An 18,668-nucleotide genomic window follows, 5' to 3' on the forward strand; every position below is an offset into this window, starting at 1 on the left:
TGAGACAGGGTCTCACCAAGTTGCTTAGGGCCTGGCCAAGTTGCTGAGGCTGGCCTTGAACTTGTGATCCTCCTGCTTCAGCCTCCCCAAGCGCTGGGATTACAGGTGTGCACCACCACGCTGGGCTATCCACATTATTAAAGGAGTTTTTAAAAATAAATACATGTGAGAGAATTCACAATTAGCTCATCATCTCTAGAAGCAATTTTTTCAAAAGCAAATACCACAATGGGGAAAGTGCCTTTATTTTTCAGTTGGATTTCAGAATTTAGAAGAGTCCATGGTTGGAAAATACGAACAATCTAACTTCTAGAAATGACTTAACAGCTTGGAGCGCAGCAAAGCCAATATCGAATTAAATTGTCTATTAATTAAACTCAAGAGATTTAAACATTCATCACCTTGCATTGCACCTCCCAGAAAACAAAAATACAAAAAAAAAAAAAAAAAAAAATCCTAGGTTTTGAGTGAGGAAAACAGCCACCGCGCGCACACTCGCGCGTACACACACACACACACACACACACACACACTCCTCACTCACTCTCTCACTCCACCCTAGTCTGCAGTGTTCAAGCTCTAGGAGGCCGAGAGATCCGCGCCCGCTCCCACCCGCGATGGGAAACCCGCCCCGGGGCCCAGCAGGCGCTGCGTCCCAGAGCGTTGGCAGTTGGCGACCCCCCTTGAATCCCCCTCTGCTGCGGGCTCCCCGCGGCCTTTGGAGGCTCCGCGAGTCGGCTCCAAATGTTTTCCATATTTGTTCAGCCTCCGTAATTCGAATACCAGGGCAGGTTCAGCCCGCCCTGCGCCGCGCTCAGGGCCCAGGGCGCCGCCCTCGCTCCCACCCAGCCACCCACCCACGCGGCCGCCATGGGCAAGGACAAGCAGCCCCGCGGCCAGCAGAGGCAGGGGGGGCCGTCGGCCTCGGACGCCGCCAGGCCCGACGACATGGGGCCGAAGAAGGGCAAAGGGGCCCCCAAGGAGTGCGGGGAGGAGGAGGCCCGGACGTGCTGCGGCTGCCGGTTCCCGCTGCTGCTCGCCCTGCTGCAGCTGGCGCTGGGCATCGCCGTGACCGTGGTGGGCTTCCTCATGGCGAGCATCAGCTCCTCCCTGCTAGTCAGAGACACTCCATTTTGGGCTGGGATCATTGTAAGCATCAAGTCTGTTTTGCCTAAGCGCGTTTGCCAAACAGGAATGCAAAGCCGCATGATCGAGTTCAGACTAACCCAACTGCATGCGCCCTTCCCAGCTCCACTCCTCTAACTAGCGCTCTGCTTGGTGACTGGTGCGGGGCACACTTGGCTTTCCCGGGGGCGAGGTTGGACGCGATAGGACCTGCGCCCTTCTGCTTGTTGCTCCCAACGCCTCCAAGGGGCCTGATGAACGCGCTGGAGCTGGGCAGGCGCTCTCAAAGGCTGCTTGTTGTGGCCAAATTGAACAGCCTCAATAGCTAACAGCAGATTCACTTTGACTTGTTCCTTATATGATTCCTAAGGTGCCACACCTGTCCTAAAATAAGTAGCAAAAAGTGTAGTAAATTCATGTAGTAAAAGCAAGTTTGGGAAAAGCCTGTACCTGAAGTTGCCACATTAAGTAGTATAATTGTTTTCAGTGAGGTTCCATTAGTAGGTTTTATGAAATAATCTTACAAGACAGGAAATGCGAATGTAGCAAATAGCCTTAATCCACTGGAGTCTAACGTGGGGTAAGCAGGGCGCTGGCCCTGGCAGAAGTATATTTGGGATTCTGCTAATGGATGTACTGTTCTAAGCAAAACAGTGCTCAGCTGTTATGAGTGAGTGTTGAAACACGTAGCATACTTGGCTTCATTCATTGGATTCCTTTATGTAAGATGGGTGCCTTTTATTGAGCACCAACTGTGTGCCTACCCTGCTAGAAACCCACCAGATGTTATTTCTAATCTCCACACCGTCTTCATCGGGCAGTTATCATTTCTCAAATGAGGGAACCCAGGCGGAACTGGCCCAGGGTAGTAAGTTGGCAAAGAGTTCAGCCAGGTTGATTCCTTTCTACATCCGACTGCCTGCAGTTTCTCATTGAGATCTGCTGCCCCACGTTTGATTTGCAATTGTAATACCATGTTTTATTACAGTGACTGTGGCCGACTAAACTCTCATGTGCATTTCCTTTGACCCAAGAAATAATGTTTTGAGGTGGGAATTGTTGTTTCTCTTTGGCCAGGAGGAAACAGGCTTAGAAGTTATATGACAACATGGTGGGTCAACATGGGAGTCAGGAGAGACTAGAATCTACACTTCTGATTCCTACTCTCATCTTACATCATTACTACTATCACTGACCATGAAACTAACTCGTAAAACAACCCTCAAAATATTTTTTATCAGGGGCAGACATTTAAGGCACCTGATAAATATGCATCAATGTAGGTACTTTCTAATTAAGATTATTTGAACTCACAAATTCTTGCAGAGTAATTTAAAACTTTTAATTTGTGTACTAAGAATTCCCATGAAATTAACATGATTGGAGTTTTCTAAATCAAGTGATTTTAAAAATAGCTCACTAAGTTATACTGGGTATTTTCATCACCCTCAATGGCTGTCAACATACTCAGGGAGGAAAAGGTCTGTTCTTTAAGGTTAGGCAAATTAAAAGACAAAAGGAAGAAAATCCTTTCATTCAGTGTTTTTTAGTGTTGTTTTTTAATGTGTCTACTTTTATTTTCAAAAAGTCCCATCCAAAGAAGCAAATTTAGATGGGGGGAAAACTTGTTGTAATGTTTATGGCATAACATACAAATCATGCAATTTCATGAATTAAAGTTCCTGTGGGATATGAAGTGCTTAACTGCCCTGGAAGCTCCCTGGGTGTGGCCCAAAGAGCATTGTATACATCCAGGTCTCTGATCTTTCTGGTTTTCTTTTTTATAATCTAGGATTCATTTGAAGTTTCCTCATAGCATGTGACCCTGATGATACCTGTAATCTTGCGTTTTCTTTCGATAGAGAATCTGCATATAGTAGTGCAGGTAACAGAGACCTGAGACTAGTGAGGGGGTGTCTGAGAAGCCAGACCAGGCACACCTCTCATCCCGGTGGGGGCCAGAGCTGTGGGCAACACGCCACTGTCTCACGCAAGCAGTGCTTGCCCTCATCATGTTGGCTGTGGTTGGTCACAGGGCACTCTTCCAAGTTTTCAGGGAAAGGAAAAGACAGGGAGGCAGATGGCAAAGTGTAGATGTGTAAATACTGTGTACAGTGTTGAGCCCCAGCTCAGACACTATTTGCTGAATTACTTTGGGAAGTTACTTAACTCTAGATTTTCACTTCTTTATTGATGGAATCAGAATGATAATAGTTATTTCTACCTCTTAGGATTGTCTTGAGGATTATATAAGATAATACACGTAAAACCCTCAGAATAGTGTCAGCAAATGGTAAGCATGCAATGAGTTAGCTCTTTTTATTAGCTATTAGTGTAACCATCACTGATAGTGGCATTCTTCAAAGTAGAAGTGGCTGATTTCATTTCTAGTGTTGCAGAACAGTCATTTCTGACTTGCTCCATTTCCCAGACCACTTCGAATCTATCAATTTTGCCATCTCACCCTTTTCTGCTTTCAGCTAAGTTATTGTTTAGTGTCCTCAATGGTATTAGATTAGTCCAGTACTTTCTGAATCTCTCTGGAGGTTTACAAAAATGAACTTGAAGGAGAGGGGCATCTTGAGGGTCATTTTCCCTTTGGAATACAGGATGACTCTGATCTGGCATATCCCGCAGGAACAACTCAAAAGTTTGCCTTGTTGAGGAAATCTACCACAACCAGAGTGGTCAATGACAGAGCTGAGGCAGAGCCACGCCACCTCTGGGGCACAGGGGGCCGGATAGATCATACCCTCTACACTCCATGTGTGTCACTCTTGTTGCCTCTTAACCATGTGGTAGTTGCTTCATTTTTCAAGTGCTGCTCTCCCCTTAGCTTGGGATTTGGGGATTGCCATTTTCATGGTAGAACCTGGGTTTATGAATAGTCCACTTAGGTGACTTCTTTATGGTTGATCAAAGCCTGGGTGACAAATGTTCTGTGAACTTCTATCTGTAGGCTGAGGAGGCCATTGTTGATGTATGATCAGAGTTTTATGTCCAGTGGAACTTGAGGAAAACAATTAAGTTTTATCTTTCCTATCCTCCATTCTTACCTATCCAAAACTGTGACTCCATTCTCTCTTGGGGGGCCGAGGGTGATTGAAGTCTTTTTGCCTCAGTTACAAAACACTTCCATAAAGGAAAAGGGAGTGGGTGAAGAAAAGAAGAAAAAAGATATGTGACCTGCGAAAGTGCCGGGTTTTGTTTGTTGTTTGGGATTGAACCCAGGGATTTATTACAATTGAACTACATCCTCAGTCCTTTTTTATTTTTTATTTATTTTGAGACTGAGTCTCTAAATTGCTGAAGTTTTCACTGAGTTGCAGACACTGGCCTGGAACTTGCCATCCTCCTGCCTCAACCCACAGTCACGGGGATTACAGGTGTCCTGTACCCAGCTCTCAAAATTATAGATGGTTCGAGGGTTGTAAGAAATACCGCAATGATAAATACAAAGTGAAAGAGCGTCTCTGAGGATGAACTTGACTAGGGGCAAAGCATCCTGGGAAACACAAGTTGGTTCTGCATTTTGTCTTTTAATAGCTTGAATAGCTGGGTCAGATAGGCATTCAAATTTGCTCATCATTTGGGAATTCTTATTGATGACAATGTGTATGGATTAGAGGTATAGAAGAATTTGTGGTACTTCTTGTTCAAATGAATACTTCTGTTTTAGGTGAAACATGCTTAAACTTGAGCTTATTTTTATTCATTCAGGAACATTTTGGGGGTGTCTGCTGCACTAGGCATTGATCTAAAAATAATGAATCATGTACCTGGAGGGGATCTCCAGATTTTGATGGACATGTGCCCTTATCATACCTGACAGTAATGAATACTACTGATTAAAAAACTTAACCTGTACACATATTTTTAAAGCCCATTTACCTTTTAAAGTATTCACTTGCAGTGATTTATTTGCTTTGGCATCTCTACTCTGCAGTCAATTTAAGAGCAAATTCATGCTCCTTGTCTCCAGTGGGGACATTCAGTATTTGTTAATCTCTTGACCCTCTAAGGAGTATTCACATGGAAAGTGGGAATTTTTGCCTTATTGCTTTTTAAGCTTTCCTTCCTTTCCCTCAGTTGCTAACATATCCTACCCATTGGAATAAAAGCCCTGTGAAATATACCTTATTAATCCTGTTAGGAAGTTTAAGTCAAGGGGATAAAGGAAAAGGAAAGTATCCTTTATTAATGTCATTCACAAAATTATTATATGAATCTGTTATGATTAAAAGTCCTGATAAGAATTTCAATGACATGTATTAACTTACTCTAAAGAATTCACAATGCAGGTATAGGCAGATTTTAAAATCTATCTTAGGTCTTGACAATAGAAGAGAAAACTGAGTGTTGTTTTTATTTTAAAACTGTATATATTGTGACATTTACAAGTAGATATATGATATATAAAAGTAAGGACCAAATAAAATTATTATCCACAATTTATAAGTAAAGAAAGTAAAACTTAATGATTTATCTAAATGTTGTGATCATGGTTATGAAGAGAAACTAGAAGAGAGAAAGTTTCAGCATTGAGGTTTTGATACACTCAGCAAGTCAAAAAGCTAAAATTGGTGTCAGTTTTCTATATAGTAGTTTTGACATTTGAAAAATTAAATCTGGAATTATATTTTTAGGAAGAAACTGCATAGTAATTCATTATTTTTCATATCGGAACTTTAATATGCTTCCAAAACTTAATGCAGCATCTCAGGTGCCCACTGGGAAATAATTTTTATGATAGTGACTGTCACAGGATTGTTAGGAACTGAGGAGTGGTAATTACATCGGCTGATTCAATCTCCTTGGAGTATGTATGATAGATAATGGCAGGAAAATTATCTTATAGTCACATGAATTTCTCATAGTAAGTATAAAATGGAATGTAATTGAATTAATTTGGCAAAAAAATTAATTTTAATAAGTGCATGAAAAATAAATGGAATAGGTAAGAAGTTGGTGAAATGTTTTCTGAAAGAATTTTGGGAATAAAGGGAAGGAAGATTAACACTGGACAAAGTCATTAGAGGTTCAGAATCATCAGGAGAAATGTGTTTTTACCTCTTCTTGTAATTTTATACTGGACTAGATATGCAAAGGTCAAAGGAATGGTTATATAATGAGGAAGTTGCCTCTAAATAATCTTTTTTTTTTTTTTAATAAGGAGGAGAATGGGTGGATCCTGGCATTTTTAAACTCTGTATTATAATTATATCCAATTTAGGAAGTTAATTCAGAAAGTTAATCTCTGGAACGTTTGAGATGTTAATCATCATTTTGGTTTAATTCCTTTTAATGATAGGAATACGTGTACATAGAGTTTTAGGATAATTAAATAAAAATAACCAAAGTATTCTCCTACTTTAAGTGTACTTACTGTATCTGCAGGGAAACTATGTATCCCCTGACACTTCTGGATACCCTGTGTGTTGAACTATCTATTTATGTCATACTTGAAATTATCTGCACTTGCATTTGAACTTGCACATACCAATTTTAAACAATGTAGTCATATATTCAAATATAGAGAAATTTAGGTTAATTCATAACATGTAAGATAGCTCTGAATAATAATAAGTAATGTGTTGATACTCCATTTTGACTTTGGGTTCCAGAAGTATTTAGAACACTTTAACTCATCATTATCAAGATCTTTTATTTCATGTTCTGACTACAGGACTTTAAAAAAGAGTGAAGCAGAGGGAGGAAGAGGTCATTTGACTTATTTTATGTTCCCCAAATTAGAATAAATTAGGACATATTAGGATCGATGTAGCCAAATGCTAAATGTTGATATCACCAATCATCTACCAAGGAAGAAATGGCATTAAGTTCTCAATAAATTTCTGCTATGGTGTTCACTTTCGATTTGGTCTGAGGAAATGGCTGTTGTCTAGACTTCTTTCCTTTCATCTTGTCCCTCACATTTCTATTAAGGGTACTCTTTAACTGTGTCCTCTTGCATGAGCTGGGCTCTGGAGGGCTAGCATCAATATTAAAAGGAAGTACAGAGGGTGTGCTGAAGAGTCCAGCAAGCATGTTTCTATGTTACTGTAGGACAGAAATGAAATTTAATTATTAAATTTTAATTGAATCTCATTTCACTACAAAATACTGTTTGTTCTAGGGCCTAGAACTTGTCAAACTACAGAAGTACTGGTCACAAGAGCCCATCAAGATCTGGAATGGATGGGACCTCATGAAGTCATATTCTAACCTTCTGGTTATTTCCTGCTCTGAGTGTTCAAGTCCAGGGTTGTTACAATGAATTCATAAACTGACAGTGAACTTTAAAAAAATAGATTGGGAACAGGATTCTTAGCAAAAACTATATAAAAACCTATTTCAGAGGCATGCCCTCTTTCAGATGGTTCAGATGTAGCCTCAGATCTCCATGTGTTGAGATACAGCTTGGCAGAGGTAACTGTCAGATGCATGAGTGAGAAGATAACTCAAACATCCTGGTTAATTTTCAAATTCACATGTCTTAGTCTGCTTGAGTTGCTATAACAAAATGTATACACTGGGTGGCTTAAACAGCAGGTGTTCATTTTCTCACAGTTCTGGAAACTTGGAAGTTCAAAATCAGGGTATCATCATGGTTGGGGTCTGGTAAGGGTTCTCTTCCGGGCTTGCAGATGGCTGCCTTCTTGTGTGCTCAGGATAGTCCTTGTTCACACACTTGGAGAGAAAGGAGATATCTATCTCTCTTTGTCTCTGTCCCTGTCTCTAACTCCCTCTCTCCTTATAAAGCCATCTATCTTATCAGATTAGAATTCTACCCTTAAAACCTCGTTTAACCTTGATTACCTCCTATAAACCCTCTCCTCAAATACAGTCATTTTGGGAGCTAGGGATTAATATATGCATCCTGAGGAGACACAATTCAGTCCCTAGCAAGGGACTATACACTTGTACAACCACCTGTGACTCTTAAGCTCATTTCCCATCTTATTAATGAAAGCTCTATGGCTTTCTGGGAATGACTAGACATCTGAATGTTTCTGATGAAGATTCTGAGCCAGTAAACTGACAAGTGGCAATCCATCGGGAGGCGTGGCTCTGTGCTCATGCCAGTAGTGAAATATTTGGAGGAGGATGCTTTCACTGCATTTATGAATTGCTTAAGTTGCTTCTTTTGTTAAATTTCTATAAAAAATCAAAACAAGTGATCCAGATAGCGAACACAATTCTAAGAGTAGTTTGGGAATTTCATTGACTACATTCGCTTTTCAAGGTTAGCTTTTTATGGTTTAGGAACCACAGGGTAGTATGTTGCTGCCTTCTCTCCTGCTCCAGGTACTAACTTGGTGTTAAGATGTAGGTAAATGACATCTTGGCTTCTGAGGCATGGGTGTTCGGCTGAGTGGTACTGCTGGGAGAAACTCATAATTTCAACAGTTGGACTAGGCTGCTCTCCTGGGAGAGGCAATGATTCATACTTGTTGTTTCTGGAGCTCAAAGGAAGCTGCCTCTCACCTCTTCTTTATAATATTCAGCCATCATTTTCATTTTTGATGATATTGAAAATTAGATAAACATTTTTTGTTCTGTGGAATGTGTCAGGATAAAACCCTGAATGTGTCCCCCCACTGAACCTCCTTATGTAACAGCCTTTTGTACCAGAGGCACTTCCTTGTTAGATCCATACTTAGAAACTGGTTCAAGGGCTTCTCATGGGATTCTGTTGGTGCAGCTTAGAAATCCCAAACTGGGCTCTGCTTTTCCTTTACCAAATACTGCACAAATCCAAGCCATCTCAGAGGGAAAGGGGAAAAGATTGCTTAAAATTGTCAAGCATGCACCCTTTAAGAACAATTGCCCCATCTCGTTCCAAAATGAGTAGCCAACAGAAAGCATGGTCACTCCTAAAGTACCAGAGGAATCCTGTTATATCTCCAGTTTTCTTTTTGAGCATAAAATTGATGCTCTTTGTTCTAATATTGCTAGAGCCATAGCCCCTGTTTAGAAGTTGTGAATGGGTTTCAGCTGTGGGGACTGGCAAAAGGACCACATGTGACTGGACATTAGAAGGCAAAGGGTTTGTTCCCAAATGAGCATTCTCAAGTTCTACTGAAGACTCTGTTGAACCTGAGTCTGTCTTGCAAAAAATGGCCAACTCTCCCCTGGTTGGGAGAAGCTGTGAGAAATCTAGAGGAAGCTCTTTTAATGATATCCCACTCAATTGTTGTTTTTCAAGTGTTAGATTCATCATTCATTATTCCGAGTCTTTAAAAACCTCCTTTAAGATAAGTTATTATCAAAGCCTCTCTCTTGTTTGTAGGATAATGACAGGAGATCAGAAAACAGGAGGAATTGTTAATGTGTTAGCTAGGCCCTGAGTAGGGAGACAATTTTAGCTTTATTACTGGAGAGGAGGGGAACGACATAACACTTACTGGTCAGGTTCTAAGTATCATCAGATGTGGGTCACCTATCAGCCCATTAGGCACAAGCTGAGCCTTATCTCCCATTTAGTTGTGCCAGGAAAACAATGAAGGAGGCCTGTTCCTGAGAAGGGCAGTACTCCATCTTCATGGTTGTGCTGCAGGGCAGGGCCAGGCACCCTTCTCAGGTAAGTGGATGGCTGGGCTTCCCCTACCAGAGAGCAGTGCACCCAAGACTGGAAGAGCCAAGCATGAATAAATTGGAATGAAGGAAAGAGAACTGCTTCATGACCACATACAGATGTGAAGCTGAATTTGAACATCGTAGTTTACAAGTTCCCTGCTCAATAAGTTTAGACCCTTCTCTCTGCTAGTCTGATTCTGAAATAGAAGGACCAAACCCAAGCAGGTTGGTTTTGGCTCCTAAGCTTTTGGTGCACAAATAGTCTGGGATGCCTATTAAAGGGTTTCAGTCTGAATTAAGCGCTTTGAGACCGGCTATAATTTTTTAAATGAACCTATGGTGGCCAGAACTATTGTGTCATAGAACCCTCAATAAATAATTCTCATTCAGTCACGGAACCTAATGCGTCACAAATTTTTCCACCTTGAGACCTCCCTGAAGCCCTTCTTGCAGTCCTCACACCCACATCACAAAAAGCTCAGTGTCCGGATAACCCCTGTTGCGTGGGAGGCACCCAGGACAGACTACAGGCTGCTTGGGGACACTGGTCTCCTCACGCTGAAATTATAAAATGATGCTCAGATAAAAAGCAGTATTTCTATATATATTTCTTAATGCTCCTTTATGTTCTGTTTATTTTTAAACGTACTGTCAATTGAAAAGTCACTTGATAATATTTTTTAAAGGTTGAACAAGATGATTTTATCATTTGTGCTCCTGTTACAATGCTATATAATAGAATTTATATTGATTTACTGTGGTTTCTATACACTGTACTAACAGATTTGTATTTATTGTACTATTTCACATATATGAGCCTAGGGGTATTAATGGGGAATTATCTCTGCAGTCATTTCTAAAGCAGGGCCTATTTTGAGAGCCTCCTCAATTATGCCTGAGTGATGAAATCCAATCTATGACTGTACTTGGAATGGACTAAACCCACATAACAAGATCCCTCTCCTTGTGAGGGCCTGAAGAATACCAAAGTGAAGCAAATGAACTATGGGTTATTTACTTTTTTGCCACAAATACATATCAATTTTGCTCCTCTTGATTCATGAGAAAGACTGATAAAATAATCTTTGTTTCCCTTACATTCTCTGGCAATGGATTATTTTGCAAAAATAGATATTTATTGATAGAACTTGCTGCTTGGTCTCTGGTAAGTTACTGCAGGAGGAAGTTAAGTAATTGAAAAGCAACAGGTCAGAAACCTATAAAAGAAAGAGTGCTTACTAGTAAGATAGAAACTTCTTAGATTGTACTCATTCACCTTCTGTATCTCCAGATGGTATCCCCTGCACAGTTGTTTAATCTCTGGGAAAGGCCACACAGGACAACTAATTACATATAGTTTTAAAAGCCAGGTGCCCAGGCGGTGCCCTGAGGGAATGAGCCACTCTACAGGGGAGGATTAGCGAAGGCAAGGAAGGAGAGGGAAACTGAAATGGTAGGAGGGTCTCCAGCTTTGGAGTAAAAGGAGTACAGGAAGAATCCTGCCTCTACCAATTTATAACCATTTTCCAAAACATGTTTGGAAAATGTTTTTACTTTCATTTTTATGTGAGTGTGAACAAATATGTACATTTCTATGACATTTGCAGTTTTATATTGACAGACAGAAAATAATAAGAACCATTTATCCATTCCTGCCAAATTTTAGTATTTTTATAATTGCCTTAAGTTTTTGTTGTTGTTGTTGTTGTTGTTTATTTTTTTAGAAAGAAACATTATGGTATATTGGAGTCCTCTGTGTTTCATTTCTTAATCACATTTTCCTACCTGCCTGTCTTCCTCAGAGGTGTCTACTGTCCTGAATTTGGCGTTTGTCCTGCCTATGCCTGCCTGTTTTCAGTTTGCAATATGTACACATCCATAACCAATAATTATCTTGTTTTAAATTTTATATAAATGGTATCATTTTTGTTGTTACTTGAGATTTGTTTATAATGGTATTTTGTTGTTATATGAGACTTGTTTATAAATGGTATCATTTGTGTTGTTGAGATTTGCTGTGAATGATACCACTCATTTATTTTTGCTATATTCTATTTCATTGTAGGACTATATAATTATTCATCCACCTAGTGATAAAAATTTAGGCTGTTTTCAAAAATGATTTTTTTTCAGTTACAGTGTTGCAGTGAACATTCTGTTCCATGGCTCCCTGTGCTTGCATTTCAGTTCTTTAAGGCTTGTTAGATGCAGGCACCTTCAACTCACTAGACATTGCCACATCACTCCCAGAAATCCAAAATAGTGTTAATTTACACTTCATCAATGACAAATCAGAGTTTCTTTTCCCTCTCTTATTTGTATACAGTAGCATCTTGTTTTAATTTGCATTTTTTCTGATTACTACTGGAGTTGGACATATTTTATGTTGATTGACCATTTTATTTCTTTGTTCAAAAATATTTTCTATGTGTTGTTTGTTCTTTATTTCTTGACTAATAGGTTTTTTTTCTTTTACTTTTATTACTTAACCTTTCTGGTTTTAAGTACTGAAAATATCATTTTCTAGTTGATATCATATCTTGTTTATGGTGCATTTCTTGTGAAAAATATTTAATTTGTATGTTTTACAATTATCAATCTTTTTATGGTATATGCTTGGATATATTTTAGAGAAATTTCTCACTACAGCTTATAAGATATTATTCTATACAATTTTCTAAGAAAGTTAAAGTTTTGCTTTTTCTATTTATATCTTTAGTCTGGGTACACTAATTTTTTTGCATATAAGTAGGGTCCATATAGATTGCCTATAATTTTTGTACCGTTTAATAAATGATATTTGAGAATATTACTTAAGAATCAGCCTTTTGAATTCCAAGAAAAATACTGATGGTATTTTCATGGAATTTGTATTTTCTATACATGAGCAAAGAATAGCTTTCCATTTTATTTGGGTCTTCTCTAACTTTTTTTTGTTGTTGTTGTTGCTGTCGTCGTTTTTTTGTATTTTGGCTATTGATTTCAGCCAGATTGCTTTTTGTTCCTTCTTAGGTAACATGCCCCTTCTTTCTGATTGCTTTTAGATTTTCTCTTTGTTTTGGGTGTTTTGCAGTTTAGCCAGTGTGTCTAAATGTGGATTCTGTTTTTATGTATTCTGCTGGGGATTGGTTGTTTTGTGAACCTAAGATTTTTGTTTTTAATGGATTCTAAACTTCAGCCATCTTCTTCCAAATTGTGTCTCTTTGAGTGATTCCCCAGTGTTGAACTATTATCAGATGTATGTTTAGAACCTTCTTCTATCTTTCCTATCTCCTAACACTTTATTAGGTTTCCACCTCTCTGTGCTGTGTTTTGGGTTAGTTCCTCAGATCTCCTAGTTCACTGTTCCCCTCTTCAGTTAAGCTTAATCTGCCTATTATCTATCCATTGAGTTTCTAATTCCATCAGTTTTCTTTTTCATTTCTAGAACTTCTATTTTGTTATTGTTAATATTTTTATTTCATATATTCTGAATGTTTAGAAGTTCTCCCTTCTTTATTGATGTTTTCAGTTCCTTCTTTCTTTATTCATGTTTTCAATTCCTTCTTTTATGTCTTTAATTGTTTAGAATATACTTTTTATAGGTTCTGTGCATTAGTTCCATTACTTGGATTTCTTAGGGCTTTAATTCTTAGAGAATGTGTGTTTATACATGTACATGTTGGCCTTCACTAGTAAATCAGTTCTTCATATGTTTGCTAATTTTGTAAGGAAGCTTTGTGTGACCCTTGCAGATGATTTTGTCTTGCCATGATCCCAGTGGTATTAGTCATTTCTTTTTTTTTTTTATAGCGTATTTATCATAGAAAATTTCATGCACACATGAAAGCAGATAAAATCGTATAATGAACCTCTATGGTATTCCCATTACTCACCCTCAATAGTTATCACCTTGTGGTCAATTTAGTTTCATCAGTAAGTTCCTATACTTCCTCCATACCCACATATCACATGCTGAATCATTTTGAAGTAAATCCCAGACTTCATAATATTTCACCCATAAATATTTTCCTACATAAGTTAAATATTGAAGACTATAAAATAATCAAAATACCAATATTACATCTTACAAATTAATTTCATAACAGGATCACATTAGAATTTAAATATGCATTACTAACTCATGATTGTATCTTCGCAGTTTGTTTCAACTGAGGATCCTATTAAGATATATATGCTGAAATTGGTTCATATATTTCTTTTGTCTTCTCTACTCAAGGATTTTCACTTTCTCTCTCTTTTCCATTCTCTCTCCTTCTTTCCACACCCCCTTATTTGCTGACATAACCAAGTTTTTATGCAGGGTCACTTTCATGAAACTTTCTCATCTTAATAGGATCCAGGATTGTGCAAATAGTAAAAATACTCCAAAAGCCCCTGAGCAGAACAATTTTTTTGATGATATCCAGTGTAAGTGGGTTAATTATGTTCTAGTCTTGTAAGCATGTAACCATTTAAGGAACCTCCCCATATGCTACAGTCTTGGATCCAACTCTCTACTTATATAGACTCTCCTCAGGTGAATTGTTGCCGGTGTGGCCTTTAAGACCAAGATTTTTCTGTTGTGAAGACTAACTAGCATTCTCCCTGCATGCTACTTCCACTTCTCTTTAGGAGTTTTGCTTTGTCAGTTCTTTTTCTTTTCTTGCTGGTTTTGATATTAATATAAAAAATGTGTACCACATCTTATTCAGTATTTTACATTGCTTTACAAAGTGTTTTCCTATAATTTAGTTCTTAAATAATCATGCAGAAATGAAATATCTTGATGCTTTTAAAAATCTGTTTTTGGATCAACTTGTAAGTTTCCTAACCTGAGTCAAAATTTTCTATAAAATAGATGATTTTTTTACTTATTGTATAGTTTTGAATAATAAATGAGCTAATATAAACATAGTAATATATAAAATGGAACTTTTCTGGATAGAGAATGTATTTGAGCAGGGTTTAATGAATGAATGTGACTGTGTTTAAGATATTTGAAGGAGGCACATTACACCACATGGTTAAGGAAGTGAAGGGACATTTTAGGTGAAAGGCGCAACTGGCGTCCTGTTACCATTTAGCCCAGTTTTCATCTGCAGTCAACAATACTGCTTCACAGTTGTTTGATTCAATCTTTTTTGCACATGTAATTGCAAAAATTCACAACAGTTCCTATAAAATAAGATAACCCAGATACACAAATCTGTTATAATATTAAACTGAGACCCCCCCCCCGCCAAATAAAGGATTCTATTTGGATGTTATAATAAGTAAGGCACTGGGATGCTATGGGATTTCTTTTCTCAGTTTTCTGTGAGTTGATGAAATACTCCATAGGATTCATTGGCTTAGAATGATGAGTTATTTGCAATCATTTTCAAGCAAGGGTTTTGGAACTTGTGAATTGTAGCAACCTGATGCCCACATACTTCTTGCACATCTTCTAGCTCTCCACCAGAAAGTTTACTTTGGCAAAAACATCAAGGAAAGCACACTCTATCCATAGGATTTAGGGGATTCACACTCATCTGATCCAGCTGCTGTTCACAAGTTCCAACTCATTTTTATCAGTTCCATCAAAGTAGTTTTCTGATATCATATGAAGCAATCTACAAGATTCAAGTGAACATCTGCACAGCACACTGTGTGCTGGGAAGTGGGGCTGTCACTTAACAAGCACATTTTTCTTCCCACTCTTTCTGTGCTTATACAGCAAACCTGGCTAAAGTACACAGCAACACAAAGTTCAAAGCAATACTGGTGGAAAAAATATTAGGGAAAAATACATAATTTGGGTTATTGGATTGTTTCAAATCATGATAAAACCCACTGCTTTGAATTACAAAGACTGTATCTAACCATGCAAAGGACTTCAGGCTAATATATAAGGGTTCCTTAGCCCTGCAAGCCTCTTTCCCATCCAATCAGAGCTTTGACGGCAACAGCGCAAGTGAATTCACTCTCATTGCTGGCAATCACATGAGCAGTAATTTAAGAACACCTCACAAATTCTTAAAAAATTATTTTTTTCAGTTTATTTTGCAAAAAGATCTAGATTTAACAAAGCTGTAGGTAAGTATCAGTCCACTTTTCTATGTTAACATAATTAGCACATAAATCAATTTCAGTGTCTTTGCATACTCATCTACGAAGACAGCACACATTACAGTAATTCAGACATGTATCTGTCAGATATCAGCCCCATAGGCAAAAGTACAATTATAACAACAATGGAGAAGAATACGATTGAAGGGATGTTGCACACAGAGTGAACATAGGTTCTTTTGAGTCAAAAGTCTTTTCTCTTTAGATCCTTAAAGAAAATCATTTTCTCTGGCAGAATTTATCAGGTAGAATTGACTCCTGAGCAACTTTGACCTAGATCTCTAATATTTGCTTCTTTAAAAAATAATCTCTTGGGGAATCTTTGCAAAGTAACTATTACAAACTCTTCCCTCAATTTTACAGATAGATATGGCAATGCAGACTTGAAGCTGTGTATCAAAACCTGAACTCTTCCTGTTTAAGAAAGGATTTCTGTGCTAGAACTTTTCAACAGCACATTTTACTCTTAGCGGAAAAATTAACAATGAAGAGTAAAATCAGTGAGGCTCTGGGATTGTAGTAGATTCCTAAGGCACGTGACAAGTCATCTAATATCTTCCTGATATATCACAGACCAAATAAAGCACTCACAAGCAGAAGTTCCTAGCTATAAAAAACTTTGCTATCTGTAGTTTTCTTCACAGTGGAAAAGAAGTTACTATTTTGAACCTAGTTTAATAAAACCAAGAAAAAATGTTTCAAGATTAAAATTAGTTTCAATCTCTCATCTCCATGTTGAATGCTGCCATAAAACCTTGGGTTGATTTTTAGTCTATATTTACACCCCTATAACTTCCTTAATTTGCCATGAATGTCTTTTGCACTGTTTGGCTGAAAGCTTCTTTTACAAATAAAAAAATAACATTGATTTTAGATTTGTAAAGGACGGAATATATTTTTCACTGAACAATTTTTTTTTTCGGAAATTGAATGCTTGTCTTTGTAAAACCACAATAGGGTAATCAGAGAAACATATATAGCTTGGCATGGTCGCTAAGATTGGCATTTCCTGGGTAGTAGATAACTGGTTTGTAGCAGAAATAAAAAGAGGCAGAAAAAGAAGTTATATATTTTATATATTTCTTAGGTATTTGCAAACTATTTATGTTAACATTACTGGAAAGATGTTTGAAAAGTGGATCCTTGCTATGAAAGCAAAACCAACCCGAGTAACTAAATAAATAGATTCATTTATTTAGTCAACAAATGTTTATTGACTGTCTTGTATGTGCTGGGTATTATACTAAATTCTTTACATGTGCTATCTCATTTAATCCTTATGGCAACTTATGAAGCAGGCCTCATTGAATCACCCTAGACATGATGAACCAAGGCTTGAAAAATTAATTTGACTTGGGTCCAATATCGAGAAAGCAAAAGAGGTGGGTTTTGAACCCTTGTCCAGCAGATCCAGAGCTACAATACACTGCCAGAGTCTCTAACTTTAGGTATGTGGCATGGCCCATTTTGCTATAAATCCTTGCATAGTTACTCCTACTTGTCCCTTCTTTGGGTCCATGCATGTTCCTTCTAGAGCTGGGAGGTATTAGATGATGTGGCTGTTATTGAAATAATAGAGCCAGCAAGACTCTCTCAGAAACAACTGTGAGTTCACTATGATGTTTCTTTTTGGAAAGACATTCCCAATTCATTTTTTTCCCAGAGGGACATATCGCTTTAAGGATTTGTTGTCTGTGTTTTGCTAATTACTCTATGTCATGTTTGTTGGGGAATAAGTTAGGATAATAAGCGCTCCATTCTCTGTAGCTCGTCTCGACAGCTGACATCATAGATCTGCTTATTTTGTTCATGGTCTGCCTTTCCACTTGAAAACATGAGCCCTACCAAGGCAGAATTTTTGTCTCTTCTCTTCCCTGTGGTATTGCCAAGCCTCAGAGAGTACGTGGCACATGGTAGGTACACAATGAACATTTGTTAAAAGAACAGAATGATACTATTTCCAAGATGTGATAGAGTGCTTACATTTACATATATTATTCATTCTCAGCTCCAATTTCAGAGTAACTTACATTGGCACAGTTTGAGGTCATATGAGATGAAAAAAAATACCTACTACAATTTCAGGCATATAACTTAAGATCCTTAAAAACAAATTATAAAGTAAGTATTATTTTCTCCATTTTGTGCATGATAAGACTGAGTCTCAATGACTGAGTCATGGTCCCCCAGCTTGGATGCTTGTTTGGACTTCAAAGATTTCCTCTGTATACTGTGCCTTAGGAGTGGTGCTTCAGCCATTCAGGAGAGGAGCAGATGCTAGAACATTTTTCAAATCACTGCAGTTCTTGCTCGGAGTGCTAGTCAAGATTCCTCCAAGGAAGGAGCCTGTGTTGTTTAGTGGATAAAAGCCAGGTTCAGTACTCTGACAGGTATGACTATCGACTCTGTGATATATGTTTCCTCTGTGACCTTGGAGCATAAAACCTTTCTGGGCTTTAGTTTCCTCATCTATAAAATGGAATTAATAACAGGGAGTACCTTGTAGGGTTTTTATGAGGAAGGACTGAGGTAATTTACATAGGGTCCTTAGTGAGGTGCCTGGTATATAAAACTTCTTAGTATTAGTATCAAAATGTCAAATAATCTAGACTCGGTGAGCTTTTCTTACATAAATATAAAGATCATGCCAAGTGCTCACTTGTGCTACTACTAAGTAAACTGCATGATATTTGTAACCAAGACAGTATCAATTCTAAACATGGTTATGTTGATAACACAGTTAAGAGCCTTTGAATATACTCTACACTTATCTACTCTAATAAACCTATGAGTGTCTAATTGTAATAATAATGATATTAGTAATTACTACTAGTTATTCTCTAACTATAAAGCAGACATTATCCAAAACATTA

General features: G+C 38.0%; 1 protein-coding gene across 1 annotated transcript in view; it reads left to right on the plus strand.

Annotated features, from left to right (window-relative positions):
- Positions 1–597: 597 nt before the first annotated feature.
- The window catches only part of Sspn (sarcospan), a 34,218-nt gene continuing 16,147 nt past the window's right edge, over positions 598–18,668 (plus strand). The window contains exon 1 of the mRNA XM_047550853.1: positions 598–1,149. Within this exon, the coding sequence (XP_047406809.1) occupies positions 871–1,149 (279 nt within the window). The 5' untranslated portion in view covers positions 598–870. The remainder of the gene's footprint in view (positions 1,150–18,668) is intronic.

This window comes from Sciurus carolinensis, chromosome 4, assembly GCF_902686445.1.
Source record: "Sciurus carolinensis chromosome 4, mSciCar1.2, whole genome shotgun sequence".
Taxonomy (NCBI): Eukaryota; Metazoa; Chordata; class Mammalia; order Rodentia; family Sciuridae; genus Sciurus; species Sciurus carolinensis.